The 16,898-nt window shown below is 45.5% G+C and overlaps 1 protein-coding gene and 1 non-coding gene across 4 annotated transcripts in view; one reads left to right on the plus strand and one right to left on the minus strand.

Moving 5' to 3' along the window:
* The window catches only part of Kif27 (kinesin family member 27), a 211,992-nt gene extending 208,288 nt beyond the window's left edge, over positions 1 to 3,704 (minus strand). For 2 of the 3 annotated variants that reach the window (XM_045131476.1, XM_045131474.1), the window contains exons 1-2: positions 3,627 to 3,691; positions 13 to 397 (exon numbers count right to left, since the gene is read on the minus strand). In XM_045131476.1, coding sequence (XP_044987411.1) covers positions 13 to 310 — 298 coding nt within the window. In that variant the 5' untranslated portion in view covers positions 311 to 397; positions 3,627 to 3,691. Of the gene's footprint in view, positions 1 to 12; positions 398 to 3,626 lie in introns of all 3 variants that reach the window. The other variant, XM_045131475.1, reaches the window with a different exon arrangement.
* On the plus strand, positions 1,014 to 1,204 carry LOC123453969. Its single transcript, XR_006633130.1, has one exon. It is a non-coding gene; the product is annotated as a U2 spliceosomal RNA (small nuclear RNA).
* Positions 3,705 to 16,898: the final 13,194 nt, after the last annotated feature.

The raw sequence follows: 16,898 nt of genomic DNA on the forward strand, positions 1-16,898 counted from the left end.
AGAGAATCTTACCAATATGGCCTCCTCCAATGGTATATGTCTTCCCAGATCCAGTTTGTCCATAAGCAAAAACAGTTGCATTATAGCCCTCAATGAGTGACAACACTAGGGGCTTTATACATATATTATAAACTTCTCCTTGAGTGGCATTTTTACCAAAAACAAAATCAAAAGTAAACACTCTATCTCTCCCGATGACAATTTGCTGGGTGTTTGGAATCACTCTCACACAGACTTGATGATTATGAAGAACTTCTTTGCAGAGCAGAGGTCTAATTCTTACGGCGACTTTCACTGGTATTTCTTCCATGGCAGCTTAGATTTTGCTGAATTGATTAACTACTTAATGTTCATTATCTAGTGTGAGAAACATCCATGTTATATAAGATCTGGACTCCTGCATATCAAAATAAAAGGAGATAAACGGCAATTAACTGATTTCACTTAATAAAACTGCCCACCTTTAAAATTATTTTATTTGAGAGGAAGAGTGGCATATAGAGAGAATGAGCACTCCAGAGCCTCTAGCCACTACAATGAACTCCAGATGCATGTGCCACCTTTGAGCATCTGGCTAAATAGGTACTAGGGAATCAAACCTGGGTCCTTAAGTTTTGCAGGTAAGTGCCTTAATCACTGAGCCACCTTTCCAGCCCTGCTCATCTTTTAAAGCAAAGTCAATTAGAAGTTCTTTTCCAATACAAATTAGTTTCACACGGTAAATCTGTCTAGTAAAGTGTACAAATAAGTGACTGCTGATGAGACACAATATCTAGACTTGCTTCAAAATAGCTGAGGGAGGGCTGGAGAGATGGCTTAGTGGTTAAGGTGCCTGCCTATGAAGCCTAAAGACCCAGCTTCAAATTCTCCAGGTCCCACATAAGCCAGATGCACGTGGTAGCACATGCATCTGTAGTTTGTTTGTAGTGGTAAGAGGCCTTGGCATGCCCATTCTCTCTCTTCCTCTCTCTGTCTCAAATAAATAAAAACACAGTCTTTAAAAAAAATAGCTGATCGCTTCTCGGCCTTTTGGCTAAGATCAAGTTCTTATCTGTTCTTATCAGTTTAATATCTGATACGTCCTCTATCTGAGGACAATATATTAAATGGATTTTTTGGAGCTTGGAGTTGGAATAGGAGCTTGCTCCGTCCACTCCACGCATCGACCTGGTATTGCAGTACTTCCAGGAACGGTGCACCAAAAAAAAAAAAAAAAAAAAAAAAATAGCTGAGGAAGCTCGGGCCCATGAGCTGGTCAACTATGAAGCTTAAGGAAAAGTCCACAGGATTGGGCTTTGTCTTTATTTCTATAGTGGCAATGTTTCCTAGTTCATTAACATAAATAATGAATAATTACAGAGTTAGAAAATTAAGGCAAGGAGATAACTGACTCAGTAAGAGCACTGTGTATTTAGAATAGACAGTCTTTGCTCCAGAGGGTGCAAGCACAGAAGGTAGCAAGACCAAAGAAGATAATCTACCCTTCACATCTCATCCAAGGCCCAGGTGAAACCACAGAGGAACTGGGGAGATCAGCAAGAGTGCTGCTTCCACAGTGAGCCTGACAACCAGCGCCAGAGTGAAGGAGACATACCAAAGCAGAAATCCAGAGGCTTTTAAGAGTTCATCACTGAAATAGACTTAAAACACACCCACCAAGGCTCAAGGAATTTTCAGAAGAGGGGGTGAAAAGATTTTAAGAGCCACAGGTTGGGGCATCATGCCCAAAGGCACTCCCCCCACCCCAGTAACTGACTGCTGCTCCCACAATGCATAACCCACAACCCCATGGAGAATACCAGCAATCCCACTGAGGGGGGCCCCCAGCAGAATAGGGACAGGGAGGAGGGAAAAGATGGTACCAACCATCAATGATGTATCCATACCAAGTATGTTCTTAATAAAAGGAATTTAAAAAGAACTTTCTAAGTGCTGTTAAAGACACCATGGGGGGGGGGGAACAGTCCCTTGGGCTTTATAGCCCCCGCCCCCAAAGAGTGAACAAATTCTCTTTAAAGGCCAAGGCAAACAGATGTTCACAGCTTTAACACAGTTTCAATCATTTTAATCAATTCTTTGTGGGGTTTTTTGTTTTTGGTTTTTGTTATTTTGAGGTAGGGTCTCACTCTAGCAGAGGCTGACCTGGAATTCACTATGTAGTGTCAGGATGGCCTCAAACTCACAGCCATACACTTACCTCTGTCTCCTGAATGCACTCAGCTCTAATCAAATTCTTTAGAGAGAGATGACTCAGCGGTTCAAGATTCTGACTTAGAGAGTCTGGTGGCCAGGATTCAATTTCCCAGCACCAATAAAATGCCAGACAGACATTTGTTTGCAGTAGTAAAAGAGCAGGGTGCACTAGCACACACACATGCAAACACATAAAAGTTCTTTTTTAACAAAGTGAAATGTGTGGCTGGGTGTGGTGGGGCACGCCTTTAATCCCAGCACACAGAAAGCAGAGGTAGGAGGATCGCCATGAGTTTGAGGCCAGCCTTAGACTACATAGTGAATTCCAGGTCAGCCTGGGCTAGAACAAGACCACACTTTGAAAAAAAAAAAAGTGAAATGTGGACATTCCCCAGGACCCACATAAAGCCAGATGCACAAAGTGACCCATGCCCTCTGTAGTTCATTTGAAGTGGCTGGAGGCCCTAGCGTGCCCATTCTATTATCTGCCTTTCTCTCTCAAAAAACAAATTTAAAAAAAGGGAAGTGTGATGACAGGTGTGGTGGTTGGATTCAGGTGTCCATCAATAAACTTAGGTGTTCTGAATGTTAGGTTCCCAGGTAATGGAGATTTGGGAATTAGTGACTCCTGGAGGAAGTGTATTGCTGGGGGCGGGCTTATGGGTATTGCAGCCAGTTTCCCCCTTGCCAATGTTTGGCACACTCTCCTGCTGCTAAATTTGGCCAGGAGGTTATGTCCACCATCTGTCCATGCCATTCTTTTCCCTTGCCATCATGGAGCTTCCTGGAGCCTGTAAGCCAAAATAAACCTTTTTCCCCCACAAGCTGCTCTTGGTCAGCAATGGGAACCTGACTGCAATAATAGGTACACCAAAGAGTTTTTGAAATGTGACCAAGTGCCTGATGATGTGATTGTTCATGAACCTTTGTAAATACAGTTGCTATTCTGTCCCCTTGGTTTCTCAAAAAAAAAAAAAAAAAAGCGGGGTTTAAACGTTGTGGTGTGTTCATTATTATTTTCATAAAACACTTCCCAGCAGATAATAAAGCACATAAGGGTTACATAAAAGGCTTCCAATAATATAAAGATAGCCGAATGAAGGGGGGCACAATACTTAAAGGCGTTTTGTCTGTATTCTCCGTTCTCAGCCGCCACTGGGAATGGAGGATTTCGGATTTTCACGGGACTTGAATACACCAGTTTTCATTTTTAGGAGGGAACCAAGCGGCCTCCGACCAAAGGAAACCCCAAGGCCTCTGCGTCCTCCTCACACTCGCCCCGGGTACTAGGGACGGGCTGCGAGGGCCAGCTCGGGTCCCACCCGGAAGGCCGCACTTCCCTCCCCGGCCAGGCCTGGGCAGCCGGCTTCCCGCCCCGCCGCCGCCGCCGCCGCCGCCGCCCGGCTCGCCCCAGCCCGCAGGCTCTCACTAACCAACCCGCTCAGGCTCCGCGCTGCGCTCCGCCGCCGCCCGCGTCTTCTGTTGTCGCGGGTTGTCATGGCAGCGTGCGGCCGGCCCGCCCCGCCCCGCCCCGCCCCGCCCCGCCCGGTGCTCTCCGTAGCACTTCCGGGGTGAGGCTGAGCGACGGGAGCCGTGGGGCTTTCGCGCCCCAAGATGGCGGAGGGTCTGCCTACTTCCTGCCCTTCTCTCGTGAGTGCCAAGAACCCGAGGGCGAAAATCCCTCTCTCCCATTGGCCCTCTGGGTAGCTTACCTGCCGTACCTGAACGCGCAGTGCGCAGTGGGCCAATCAGCAGCTTGGTCTTTGTTGGAGCAGGCCAACCAGGAGAGCGGCGGGAGGCCCACTAGGCGGCACCCGCGTGCCTGGCACCTCTGGATACAGCCGCCCTTCGCACCGCTTGCACTGCTTCCTGCCTTTTCTTTAATCCACGGGGAGGACGAGCCGACCTAACGGGAAGGCTAGTGGAAGCTTGTCCAAGGATCCTCCAAACCACCACCTCCTTTAAGGTCAGTACTGCTAGGTCAGGACAAGCTCCCCAAATGGACTTACCGAGGACAGCAGGATGGTGACAGACTTACCCATATTCCTTAAGAAAACAGCCAGCCATTATCCCTTCCTTACCTAACAATGGCCCCCCAAGTCATGATTTCCTGTCCCCTTATCGTGTAAGTCACCTGGTCACTGTTCTGGTGTCACACCCTGGCTATCTTACATCTCCCCTAAAGAAGAAACCTTTTTATTAAACTTTTCCCTTCCTCACTTTCCCCCAACTAAAGAGCCCTATAAAGCCCACTGTCTGGAATCCCAGGTTGGCTGTGCTCCACTCTTGAGAGGCAGCACGTGTTTTTCCGAATAAAAGCTTCCATCTTTGCCTCAAGAGTGAGCGGTTTGTGTGGTCCTGCTCACTCCCAAACCTTACATGTACGAACCTCCCCAAACCGTGAAGGACTCAAAGAGTGTGGCCATTACGGTGGGTACCTCCTCAGCATTGCGGACCGAGAAACCCCTTGGAGACTTGCTGCTTGACATCCCAAACAGGGGTTCTTTTCTCCCCTTCCTGGGATTGGGGATTAGGCCTTTCTTTAGAAGCCTACTGTTGGGCGTTTGGGAGGAGGGTGGGAGACCAAATACTTTGGTGTCAACCTGCCACAAATGTCGGGGCACTGCTGTAGCTATGGGGACCGGGGAAAGGATCCTCAACTTAGTGCTGTATCTTTTAAGAGGAAAGGGGGGCTGCAGGCGTGGTGGCACACGCCTTTAATCCCAGCACTGCAGACGCAGAGGTAGGAAGATCACTGAATTCAAGGCCAGCCTGAGACTACAGAATGAATCCCAGGTCAGCCTGTGAAGAGTTAATAGACTTCTCTGAAAAATAGAGGGAACTAAAGATTTAATAACTATCCCTAAGACCAACAAGCAATAAAAAAAAACCTTCAGAAGCATGGCCTTGACAGGCCTGTCCACTCCCAAATGATAAACTAAACTTCCCTTAGCTCAGAAAACCTTGAGGGAACAGAAACTGGTGGGCTATCCTCCCTAAACAAATTGGCTAAAAAAAAGCTTATTCTGAGCAAGGACACACAAAACTACAGTTCCTTATCTACTTCCCTTAGACCTGAACCTGGTACTGTCTGTTTTTCTGAGGATCCTCCTTATAAACTTGCAACCCAGCCTGTCCCAGGGCTTCAGCCTTCATCCCATGAGAAAGTTGAGACCCCTCGCTGCTTCTCTCAATAAACAGTCTGTCTAGAGAACAAGTCCGGTGTTTTCTTTTGTTTTTCTCTTACACTTTCCTTACAGCCTGGGAGACCCTACTTTAAAAGAAAAAAAAAAAAAAAAAAAAGGAAAGGGAGGAAGGGAAGAAGGAAAGCCTTGAGCCTGCTGCAGACCTCTCCTGTGGGAGGTGGGATTGGTTGGCACCTGCCTAGCCTTATGTTGGTTCAGTCTGGTATTCAGCCCTCACCCAGGGTAAGGGCCCGCCCATCAGGAGGTGCCTTGGAGAAAGGAGTGGGTAAGAGGAGGTTGAGTGACAGGCCCAAGGAGGGCTGGATAAGGGGCTGTCCTGATGGGGAAGGCTGAAGGAAAGAAGAGATCCAGGGCATCTGTGGGCATGCTATAGGTAAGAGAAGAGTAGAGAAGACTCATACCTAGGGACAGCTACCATCTCCCAAAAGATGCAAATTTTTTTCTGACTCAACTGTGTCCCCCAAGAATCCCTTGTCCTATCTGCTGTTTAAAGACAAGTTTATTTTTGTTTTGTTTTGCTTTTTGAGGTTGAAGGATTTATGAATCACCTTACTGGAAAAATTCTTCTGGACCATAAAACCAGAAGCTTGAAGATGGCCACCTAAGAAACAGCCCTAATCTGCTCTCAGCAGGTGATCAGTAAACAAAAAAAGAGGTTCTATTTTCTTGTTATTCACTCCCAAAGAAAAATAAACAGCAGATAGAGACAGCCTAAAGTTTGTTTAACTCTCCCCCTCTGCCTCCATCTCAGGCTGTCCTGAAGCCTTTCTCCTTAAAATCCTCAATGGCCCACTCAAAGGGGCCACCATTCTCATTTCTCTGGAGAAGGCTGCCTCTTGGTATATTCCATTGAAGTCTGTGCTGTTGAGACTGGCTCTTCTCTCATTCTTATGTCCCTCATATCCCTGGTCAATTCCAAATTCTAACAGAGGTAGTGTTTCACTCTAGCCCAAGCTGACTTGGAATTCACTATGTAATCACAGGGGGCCTAAAACTCATAGCGATTCTACCTCTGCCTCTCCTGTGTTGGGATTAAAGGCATATGCCACCAAGCCCATCTCTACTGAGAATTTTTACCATCTTTGGTGCTATGAGTCCCACACTTTGCTGTTAGCTAGTCAGAGATTGCAGTTAGTTTCACTGGGAAACTGTGCCAGACAGGGAGTTACCCTGGTAGGTCAAAACCAAAGGTGGAAGAGAAGGAAACTATCCCTTGAGCACCTGGTATTCCTTGCAGCTATTCAACCCTTTACTGATTGGGTCAGTATGGAACTTAAATACTCTGATGAATAGAGACATTAGAGATTTTGAAGCTACAAGTGAAAATATCAGGAACCAGGACTGGGTACAGTGGGTAGACACAGGCCACTCCCATTAGGCAGAACAGGCCATGTCAATAGCACTCACCTAGACAGGAGTGTCTGGACATAGGACTGAGAGATTGGAGAAGGAAAGGGGGAACCTTCCACCAACCTCTCCCATTTGTTTTCACTGCAGATTGCAGAGCTTCCAAGATTCCTTTCAGTTCCCCACTGGCCTGCCTCTTAAAGAAATGGGACAAGGAAAATCCTCAAAATTTTTCAGGAAAAAAAAAAATCACAAATCAAATTTTCATTCATGCATGGCCCAAACACCCCCTGGAGGATAGAGTTCTGGTCCTCCTATGGAATTCTTAATTATAATACCATTTTTCAGCTAGAATTGTTTTATAAGAGGGAGGAAAAGTAGACTGAGCTATTGTGGTGTTTTGATTCAGATGTCCCCCATAAACTTGAGTATCATGAATGCTAGGTTCCCAGCTGATGGAGATTTGGGGGAACTAACACCTCCTGGGGGCAATGTATTTTAGGGGGTGGGTTTAGGTTTATGGGTGTTAAGGCTACTTTCCCCTTACCACTGTTTGGCACACTCTCCTGCAGCTATGGTCCACCTTATGTTGGCCACTGGATGATGTCCACCCTCTGCTCATGCCATTGTTTTCCCCTACCATCATGGAGCTTCCCCTCGAGTCTGTAAGCCAAAAGAATTCTTTTTTTTTTTTTTTTCTTCCAAAAGCTGCTCTTGGTCTTGGAGGCAGTGTATTTTAGGGGGTGGGTTTATGGGTGTTAAGGCTACTTTACCCTTGCCAGTGTTTGGCACATTCTCCTGCTGCTATGGTCCACCTTATGTTGGCTACTGGATGATATCTACCCTTTGCTCATGCCATTGTTTTTCCCTATCATCATGGAGCTTCCCCTCGAGTCTGTAAGCCAAAAGAATTCCCCCTTTTTTTTTTCTCCCAAAAGCTGCTCTTGGTCAGGTGATTTATGCCTGGCAATGCAAACCTGACTGAAACAGTTATCCTATGTCCTGCTCTTTTTTTTTTTTTTCTTCGAGGTAGAGTCTAATCCTGGTCCAGGCTGACCTGGAATTAACTATGTAGTCTCAGGGTGGCCTCAAACTCATGGCAGTCCCCCCACCTCTGCCTCCCGAGTGCTGGGATTAAAGGCATGCACCACCACGCCTGGCTATTTTTTTAATTTTTCATGGACAACCTCCATAGACGTAGACAATAACCCATGGTGGTAATTCCCTCCCCCTCCCCACTTTTCCCTTTACAACTCCACTCTCCATCATACCTCTCCACCCCCAATCAGTCTCTTTTATTTTGATGTCATCTTTCCCTCCTATTATGGTCTTATATAGGTAGTGTCAGGCACTATGAGGTCATGGATATCCAGGCCATTTTGTGTCTGGAGGAGTGTGTTGTAAGGAGTCCTACCCTTCGTTTGGCTCTTACATTCTTTTGTAACCTCTTCCTCAGTGGCCCCTGAGCCTTGGAAGGTGTGATAGAGATGTTTCAGTTCTGAGCATTCCTCTGTCACCTCTCAGCACTGTGGTGCCTTCTGAGTCATCCCTAGGTCACTGCCATCTGAGAAGAGAAGCTTCTTTAACCAAAAGTGAGAATAGCATTAATATTTGGATATGAACATTAAGCGAAGTGCTTACTGGGTAGTTTGGTGAGCATAATATATACATTTAGCCAGAGCAGAAGCAGATGTTACACCCCTAGGGCTCATGACTACCACTGTCATAGGTTTTCAGTATCTGGCATGTATTCCCTCCCATGGAGTGGGCCTCCAGTCCAATTAGAGAGTGGTTGGTTTTCTCCATAACAAGACATGCCACTATTGCACCCATTGGTTCGTTTGGCTTAACTGGCCAAATTTAAGACTGGCAGTGTCCACTGTGACTTCACTATCTCCCATTGAACTGCATGCAATGTAGCTTTTTCAGCTTTCTGTTAGCTGGTCTACACACAGGAGGTTTTCAGCTCAGCTCCAGCAGGATTTTTCAGTGATCTTGCAGCCCAAGCATGTGGACTCTTCAGCAGTAGGGTCTTACCATCTATTCTTAGTGGGAAACCAAGAGCTTTGGCAATGGCCTCTAATGTTTTGGGGGCATCAGGGACCTCCCTAGCTCACAACTCACTGGAGGAAGGTATCCCATCCCTGGCCCTGAAAATTTTCTCACAATGTCCTATTCCTTATTTATCTCAGGGACCATCTCGCATTTTCCCAAAACAGTAAACTAGATCCCTGAATATTGATTGTGATATGTTCTAATCCCCTTGTAACCTCCAAGAATACAAAAGTAGAATCTTTGACCACTAAATATGAGGCTCCCCAACTGGATACCACAACAGCACAGAAGCCCTTAGTCCTTGAGACTTACACCTCTATACCCGTCCCAAAGATCTATCCTGGGCCCTCTGCTACGTTGTCAGGTTAAGGACACTGCCCCTCATATCCTGCTCCTCCATCAACTCAGAAAGATCAACTACACCAGAGAATATTCCAGATTTCTTGAGTGCACCTGGAAGAATGGGGACATAATTTTGTCTATACCCCATTTTCTCTTTCAATTTAGATAAGATTTAGGAAGCTACACACACAAAAAAAATCCTGACGATTACATAATGACCTTTGTAGAGCTTAATGGCCTTTATTACATAGCATGGAAAGACATGATGCTGATACTAGGACTGGCCCTTTCTCCAGAGAAGACAGGATAATAGCACAAGCAGTCCAAGTGGGGAATGAATATTACATGTTGATTACCCACCGGTGCCAGGTCCACACCCCTACAGGGCATAAGCTGTTTCCCTAAATGACCCTAACTTGGACTTTGAAGACCAGAGGCATGAATGGAATGAGCCGATTTCATATACTGTATCGTACAAGGTTTGAGAGGGGCAAAGGCAAAACCTCATAATTACTCCCAGCTAGCCACCATATATTAGGGAGCAACTGAGACTCTGGTCGCCTTTCTCTAGCAGCTCCAGGATAAAGAAGTATACAAATAGATAACCAGGGTCACAGGAAGAAAAGTTCTCCTAAAAGAAATTTCTGACCCAATCGACCTCTGATAGTCATAGAAAGCTTCTGAAGCTGTTGGTCAATCCTGTAATCCAGTCATTGGACAGTTGGGTCCAAGCTGCTACTGTGGTTTTTTACAGTTAGGAACTAGAGAGAGAAAAGCAGAAAGATAGACATCACAGAGAACTACTAGAGACTAAAAGCCACTTGAGGTATGTGGTCTAAGACCACCTGTTTCCTCTGGGCAGGAAGGCCATTTCTGATGGGAGTGCCCACAGAAGCACAGTCCTTGAGGGCCCTGGCCCATCTTCCAGGGCAATCACTGGAAGGCTAGGTGCCTTTGGAAACTGTTGAGACTGAAGTCATCTCCTTCCCTAGTACAATGGTGAGTCTTAGAGCTTCTGCTATGCCAGTCAATCTTAAGGAGACCCCAGCAATCTTGACTATAAAGGAACTCTAGATTAGTTTCCTTACAGATACGAAAGCTCAAGGGGTTTTCAGTCCGATTCTTTTCCCCTGGTCCTCATCCCAAGCAAAAGCCTTGCTTGCTTCCTATAGGAAAGACTATATCCCATTATTTTATCTACTTGTCAGGCAGTGGAAATGGCAGGACTAGACCTATTGATACATCATCCCATCTCAAGCCCTGGACTGCTCCTGGTTCTTCTGAATCTTCAGTAGACTCGTGGAACCAAAACCCTGCCAATTCCAATTCTACTGGTGAAGTTCTAGAGTACCTCTTCAAACTTTAGTTACCTCAAACATTCATGAGTTCCTACAACTAGGCTAAGGGACCTGCACTTTTTCCTTCTTTTATCATTTTTACCTCAATCACCTTATGGATTCATTTTTCTGGTACCTCAAGATAATTAGCACAACCAGTGTGCCTTATCTATTACATATTTTAGAATTTTATTTTATTTCTTTATTTTGCTTTTTGAGGTAGAGTTTCACTCTAGTTCAGGCTGACCTAGAATTAACTATTTAATCTCAGGTTGGCCTCAAACTCACGCCAATCCTCCTACCTCTGCTTCCCAAGTGCTGGTATTAAAGGCATGCACCTCCACACCTGGCTTATTTTTATTTATTTGAGAGAGAGAGGGAGAGAGTAAATAGGCACACCAGGGCCTCCAGTCACTGCAAATGAACTCCAGGCGCATGTGCCTCTTGTGTATCTGGCTTACGTGGGTCCTAGGGAATCGAACCAAGGTCCTTTGGCTTTGCAGGCAAAAGCCATAACTGCTTAGCCATCTCTCCAGCCCGAATTTCAGATTTTTTTTTTTTGTTTGTTTCTTGCCACAGAAACCTCAACTAGTGGGAATGACTTGGAAGACACATGTCCTTTATAGAAAGCTCTGGAAACCATTATCTCAAACCCAGACTTCAGCTTTCCTGGGAGTTATTCCCACCACGTTAACTAAATGCTGGGATGTTCAAAAGGCCTGGGTATACTCCTTTTATCTCAATTGTATCCAGACCAAGCGTTCTTGGTGGCTTTCCCAAAACTGTCCCATCACTTCTTGAATAAAGAGAAATCCCTTTTGTAGAAGACGTCACAGAACATAAGAGCCAAAGGAAGGGGAGGAGTGCTTGGAATGCTGTCTCTCAGACACAGAGTGGCCTTGATATTCATGATCGCACAGTGTTCGATGCTACCTGCACAAGACCTGCTAATAGAAAAAAGGATGACACCAAAATAGAAGGGAGCCTAATTGGAAAGAAGAAGGGATTCAGTGGAGGTTAAATTTGAGAGATGGAAAGTTGGGGTGGTGGGAGATTATCATGGTTTATAAAAACAGAAGTTGTCAGCCAGGCATAGTGGCACATGCCATTAATCCTAGCACTCAGGAGGCAAACGTAGGATCACCATGAGTTTGAGGGCACCCTGAGATTACACAGTGAATTCCAGGTCAGCCTGGATTAGAATGAGACCCTACCTTGAAAAAAAAAAGGGGGGGGCTGGAGAGATTGCTTAGTGGTTAAGGCACTTGCCTACAAAGCCAAAGGACCCAGGTTTGACTCCCCAGGACCCATGTAAGCCAGGGGTCACATGCATGTGGAGTTCGTTTGCAGTAGCTGGAGGCCCTGGCATGCCCATTCTTTCTCTACCTATTTCTGTACCCCTCTCTATCAAATAAATAAAAATAAAATAAATTTTACAAGAAAACAAAAAGAAAAGGTTATCAATAAAAAGTTTTAAGAGAGAGGGAAAAGAGGGTAAAAGTTTGGGAGGTGATATCCAGAGAAAATTCTGGATTTCCCAAATTATTCCAGGCTCAAAGTTGGGAAAGCATCCTTACCCAACAGGGATTCATGTTAATACATATTGTCTAGCAGCAAATGACCCCACTCCTGGTACCACTTTATTGTTGCTGTCAGGTTCTCATTGCTGACAGAAATCACCCAAATAAGAGCATCTTGTGGGAAAAAGACGTTTGTTTTGCCTTACAGGCTCGAGGGGAATCTCCACAATGGCAGGGGAAAACGGTAGTATGAGCAGAGGGTGGACATCAGGCCCTGGCAAAAATAAGGCGGATGATAGCAACAGGAGAGTGTGCCAAACACTGGCAAGGGGAAACTGGATATAATACCCATAAGCCTGCCCCCAACAATACTCTGTGCCTACAGGAGGCTTTAATTTCCAATTGCGATCAGCTGGGAACCTAGCATTCAGAACACCTAAGTTTATGGGGGACACCTGAATCAAACCACCATATGTGGGTACTGGGTTATGGAACCTGGGCCCTTGGGCTTCACAGGCAAGTGCCTTAACCAGGTTCAATGTAAGCCAGATGCCCAAGGTGAAGCAAGTGTGCAAGCTCTCACATGTGCACAAGGTGGTACCCATGTCTGTAATTCGACTGCAGTGGCTGGAGGCCACTCTTGCAACTCCTGCATGTGTGCATTAAAAAAAAAAAAAAAAGGAAGTACTATGGACATCTAACAAACTAGAAGAAAATTAGGGTGGCTAGGGATGTGAATTAGTGGGTAGTGTCAGCCATCATGCAGAAAGCCCACAGTTAAATCCCAAGTACTACATAAATAAACATGCCTGTATTCCCAGAATTTGAGAGGTAGGGTCAGGAGGATCAGAAGTTTAGGGTAATCCTAAACTATGGGATAGAATTGGGAAATAAGTGCATAGCAAGTATTAATTTAACAGTGAGAATCACTTCAGGGCAGACATTTTTAAATTATTTGTGGCAAATTTTATTTTTATTTTTTGGAGGGGGTTGTTAGGTCTCACTGTAGCCCAGGCTGACTTAGAACTCTCACTTGCTGAATTCAAATTCAGGGCATTATTCCTACCTCAGCCTCCCAAGTGCTGAGATTATAGGCATGTGCCAAGCCTGACTAATTAAAATTTAAAGATCTTCAGCTGGGCATGGTGGCCCAAGCCTTTAATTCCAGCACTTGGAAGGCAGAAGTAGGAGGATTGCTGTGAGTTCAAGGCCACCCTGAGACTACATAGTGAATCCCAGGTCAGCGTGGGCCAGAGCAAGACCTTACCTCGCAAAACCAAATAAATAAATAAATAAATAAATAAAATTAAAGATCTTTATTCCAGGTTAGAGAGGTGGCTCAGCAGTTAAAGGCACTTGCTTGCAAAGCCTACCAGCCTGGGTTCAATTTCCCAGCACACATATAAAGCCAGATGCCCAAAGTGGCACATGTATTTGGAATTTGTTTGCAGTGTCAAGGGCCTTGGCACACCCATATTCTTCCTCTCTAAAATAAAAGTTTCTTGAAAAATTTTATTCAATTCCAATGTAGTATGAAGCCACATAAACCAACATATCCAAAACTGAAAATCATTATGTCTAAACCCACTACCATTACCAATACAAAAATAAAGTGCCAAGATTAAAAAAATAAATAAATAAAAAGCCCAGCACTTGGGAGGCAGAGATAGGAGGATCACAGAAAGTTTGAGGCCACCCTGAGACTCCATAGTGAATCCCAGGTCAGCCTGGGATAGAGTGAAACCCTACCTTGGAAAAAACTACAAAAAGGGAGGGGGGGAGCAGGAAGAGGCCTGGAGAGATGGTTCAGTGGTTAAGGCACTTGCCTGCAAAACCTAATGACTCTGGGTTCAATTCCCCAGTACCCACATAAACCCAGAAGCACAAATGTGACTGGAGTTTATTTGCAGTGGCTAGGGACCCTGGTGTCCCCATTATCTCTTCTCTCTGCTTGCAAATAAATCAATAAAAATACTATGCTGGAGAGATGGCTCAGCAGTTAAGGTGCTTGTCTGCAAAGCCTAAGGACCTGGGTTTTATTCCCCAGCTCCCATGTAAAGCCAGATTGTTGCAATCACGTTCGCACTGCTGGCAGAAATCACCTAACCAAGAGCAGCTTGTAAGAAAAAGAGGTCTATCTTGGCTTACAGGCTTGAGGAGAAGCTCCATGATGGCAGGGAAAAATGATGGCATGAGCAGAGGGTGGACATCACCCCCTGGCCCACATAAGGTGGACAGCAGGAGAGTGTGCCACTGGCAAGGGGAAACTGGCTAGAACACCCATAGGCCCACCCCCAACAATACACTGTCTCCAAGAGGTGTTTATTCCCCCAAATCTCCATCAGCTGGGAACCTAGCATTCAGATCACCTAAGTTTATGGGGGACACTTGAATCAAACCACCACACAGAGGGACAAGGGGGTGCATGCATCTGGAATTATTTGCACTGGCTAAGGGTCCTGGTGTGTCCATTCTCCTCAAATATTTATTTTTTGAAAGGGCTGGAGAGGTGGTTAAGGCACTTGCTGCAAAACCTATGGACCAGAGTTCAATTCACCAGTACCTGATGCACAAAAGGGGCATATGCACCTAAAGCTCATCTGCAGTGGCCTATTCTCTGATTCCAAATGCGCGCGTGCGCGCGCGCGCGCACACACACACACACATATAATGTGTAGTTTTGTTGTATTTTTTTTTTTTTTTGAGGTAAGGTCTCACTCTAGCTCAGGCTGACCTGGAACTCATTATGTAGTCTCAGGGTAGCCTCAAACTCATGGCGATCCTCCTACCTCTGCCTCCCAAGTGCTGGAATTAAAGACGTGCACCGCCACGTCAGGTGCAAATATATATTTTTAAAATTTTTATTTGGGGGCTGCAGAGATGGCTTAATGGTTAAGGTGCTTGCCTGCAAAGAAAAAGGACCCAGGTTCGATTCCCCAGGATCCACATGAGCCAGATGCACAAGGTAGTGCATGCATCTGGAGTTCATTTGCAGCAGCTGAAGGCCCTGGCACACCCATTCTCCCTCTCTCGCTGCCTCTTTCGGGATAGTCCTCACCTTCCACCTCATTTGAGGCAGGGTCCCCTTCATCATTCTATTAGTAAGCTTTGACAGAAATTCTCTATCACCCTTCTCTGATTTCACGAAGTAGCCATTTTTCAACTTTTAGTCTGGAGACCTGATCTCAAGTACTGAGTAGCACAGCAAGTACTTTATCCTCTCAACCACCTCCCTAGCACCTTTATTTATTTTTGTTTTTTTGAGGTAGTAGTCTAGCCCAGGTTGATCTGGAATTCACTATGTAGTCTCAGGGTGGCCTTGAACTCATGGTGATCCTCCTACCTTGCCTCCTCAGGTGGGGATTAAAGGTGTGCACCACCACGCCCAGCCTCTAGCACCTATTTTCTGACACAGGCTCTCATCTGTGCTAAACTGGCCTTGAAATCAAGTACCTGAGCATGACCTTGAACTTCTGATCCTCTTCCCAGAGTTAAAAGTATGTACCACCACCTTTTTGCACTGCTAGAGACTGGCCAATGCATGCTAAGCATGGACTGAATAAGCTACATCCTCAGCCTTTTTTTGGGGGGGTGGGGGGCAAGGTAGGGTCTTGGTCTAGCCTAATCTGACCTGCAATTCACTGTGTAGTCTCAAACTCATGGTGAACCTCCTACCTCTGTCTCCCAAGTGCTGGGATTAAAGGCGTGCGCCACCATGCCCAGCCTCAGCCTATATTTTTGATTTGGTATGTATGTTGGGGGGAGATGCATGTGTATGGCATGACATACATGTGGAAGTCAAAGGACAACTATCCATTCAGTCCTCACCTTCTACCTGTTTCAAGCAGGGCCTGACTGTTCACTGCCCAGTTCTTGAGCTTTGGGAAACTTCTGTCTCTGCTTCCCTTCTCTGGGATTTAAAAGCCTGCTAACATCTTTGAGCTTCTATGTGGGGCTTAGGGATCAGAATTTATCTAGAGTAGCACAGGAAGCACTTTATGCACTGAGCCATCTCCCAGCCCCATGTCAAGTTTTGTTTTTGTGAGACAACCCATAATACTCCTGCCTCCACTGTTACTGTTGATCACTGGGTGTTTCCAGATTTGTGACATCTTACTCAAAGAACTGAAGGTACAAACAAGTACTTAGAAACAAACTTTATTAAGATTAAAAGCAATAATAAGTCTGAAAAAACTGACTATACTGTAGAGTACTCAAAGGCACCAGGAAGTGGATTTTAGCAAAGGATGGATTGGTTGCTAGTTTGGATGGTTCTCTGGTTTGGTTAACAGGTTTAGGTTTCATGTTTTTCTCTTCTGAGCATGTTCTTTCCCTTGATGCATCTGTTTTTTGTTTTGTTTTGTTGTTTGGTCTTTTGAAGTAGGGTTTTGCTCTATCCCAGGCTGATCTTGAATTCACTATGTAGTCTCAGGGTGGCCTCAAACTTATGGCAATCCTTCCTACCTCTGCCTCCTGAGTACTGGGATTAAATGTGTGCACCTCCAAAGCCTGGCTCTGATTTTAATATAAGTTTTCAGTCATACATAGTCAGAAGATGGTAAATAAAGGATTTTACCCTAGAAGTTTGCTGAGAAGACAGCCTTACTGCACATGTACCCAAAATGAGTACAGGCTGAATGGCTACTTGATGTTTCCCTTCTGGATTTATCTCAGAATATATTTGAATGGGTGCTGATCAAAAAGAAAGGTCAGAATGGCCACTGGGGAGAAAGAGCTCATTGGAGCAGAGCTTACAGGCAGCCTGGTACAGATGGGAGTGCCAGATTCCCAATAGGTTGCTAAGGTGCATTGTGTAGAAGGGTGTGTAGACTGTTCAAGCCAAGCCATATCCAAGGAAACTAAAAGTATTCCCCAGGCTTGCCTGCTTCACCACCTTC

The sequence above is a fragment of the Jaculus jaculus genome, chromosome 12 (genome assembly GCF_020740685.1).
Source record: "Jaculus jaculus isolate mJacJac1 chromosome 12, mJacJac1.mat.Y.cur, whole genome shotgun sequence".
Classification (NCBI taxonomy): Eukaryota; Metazoa; Chordata; class Mammalia; order Rodentia; family Dipodidae; genus Jaculus; species Jaculus jaculus.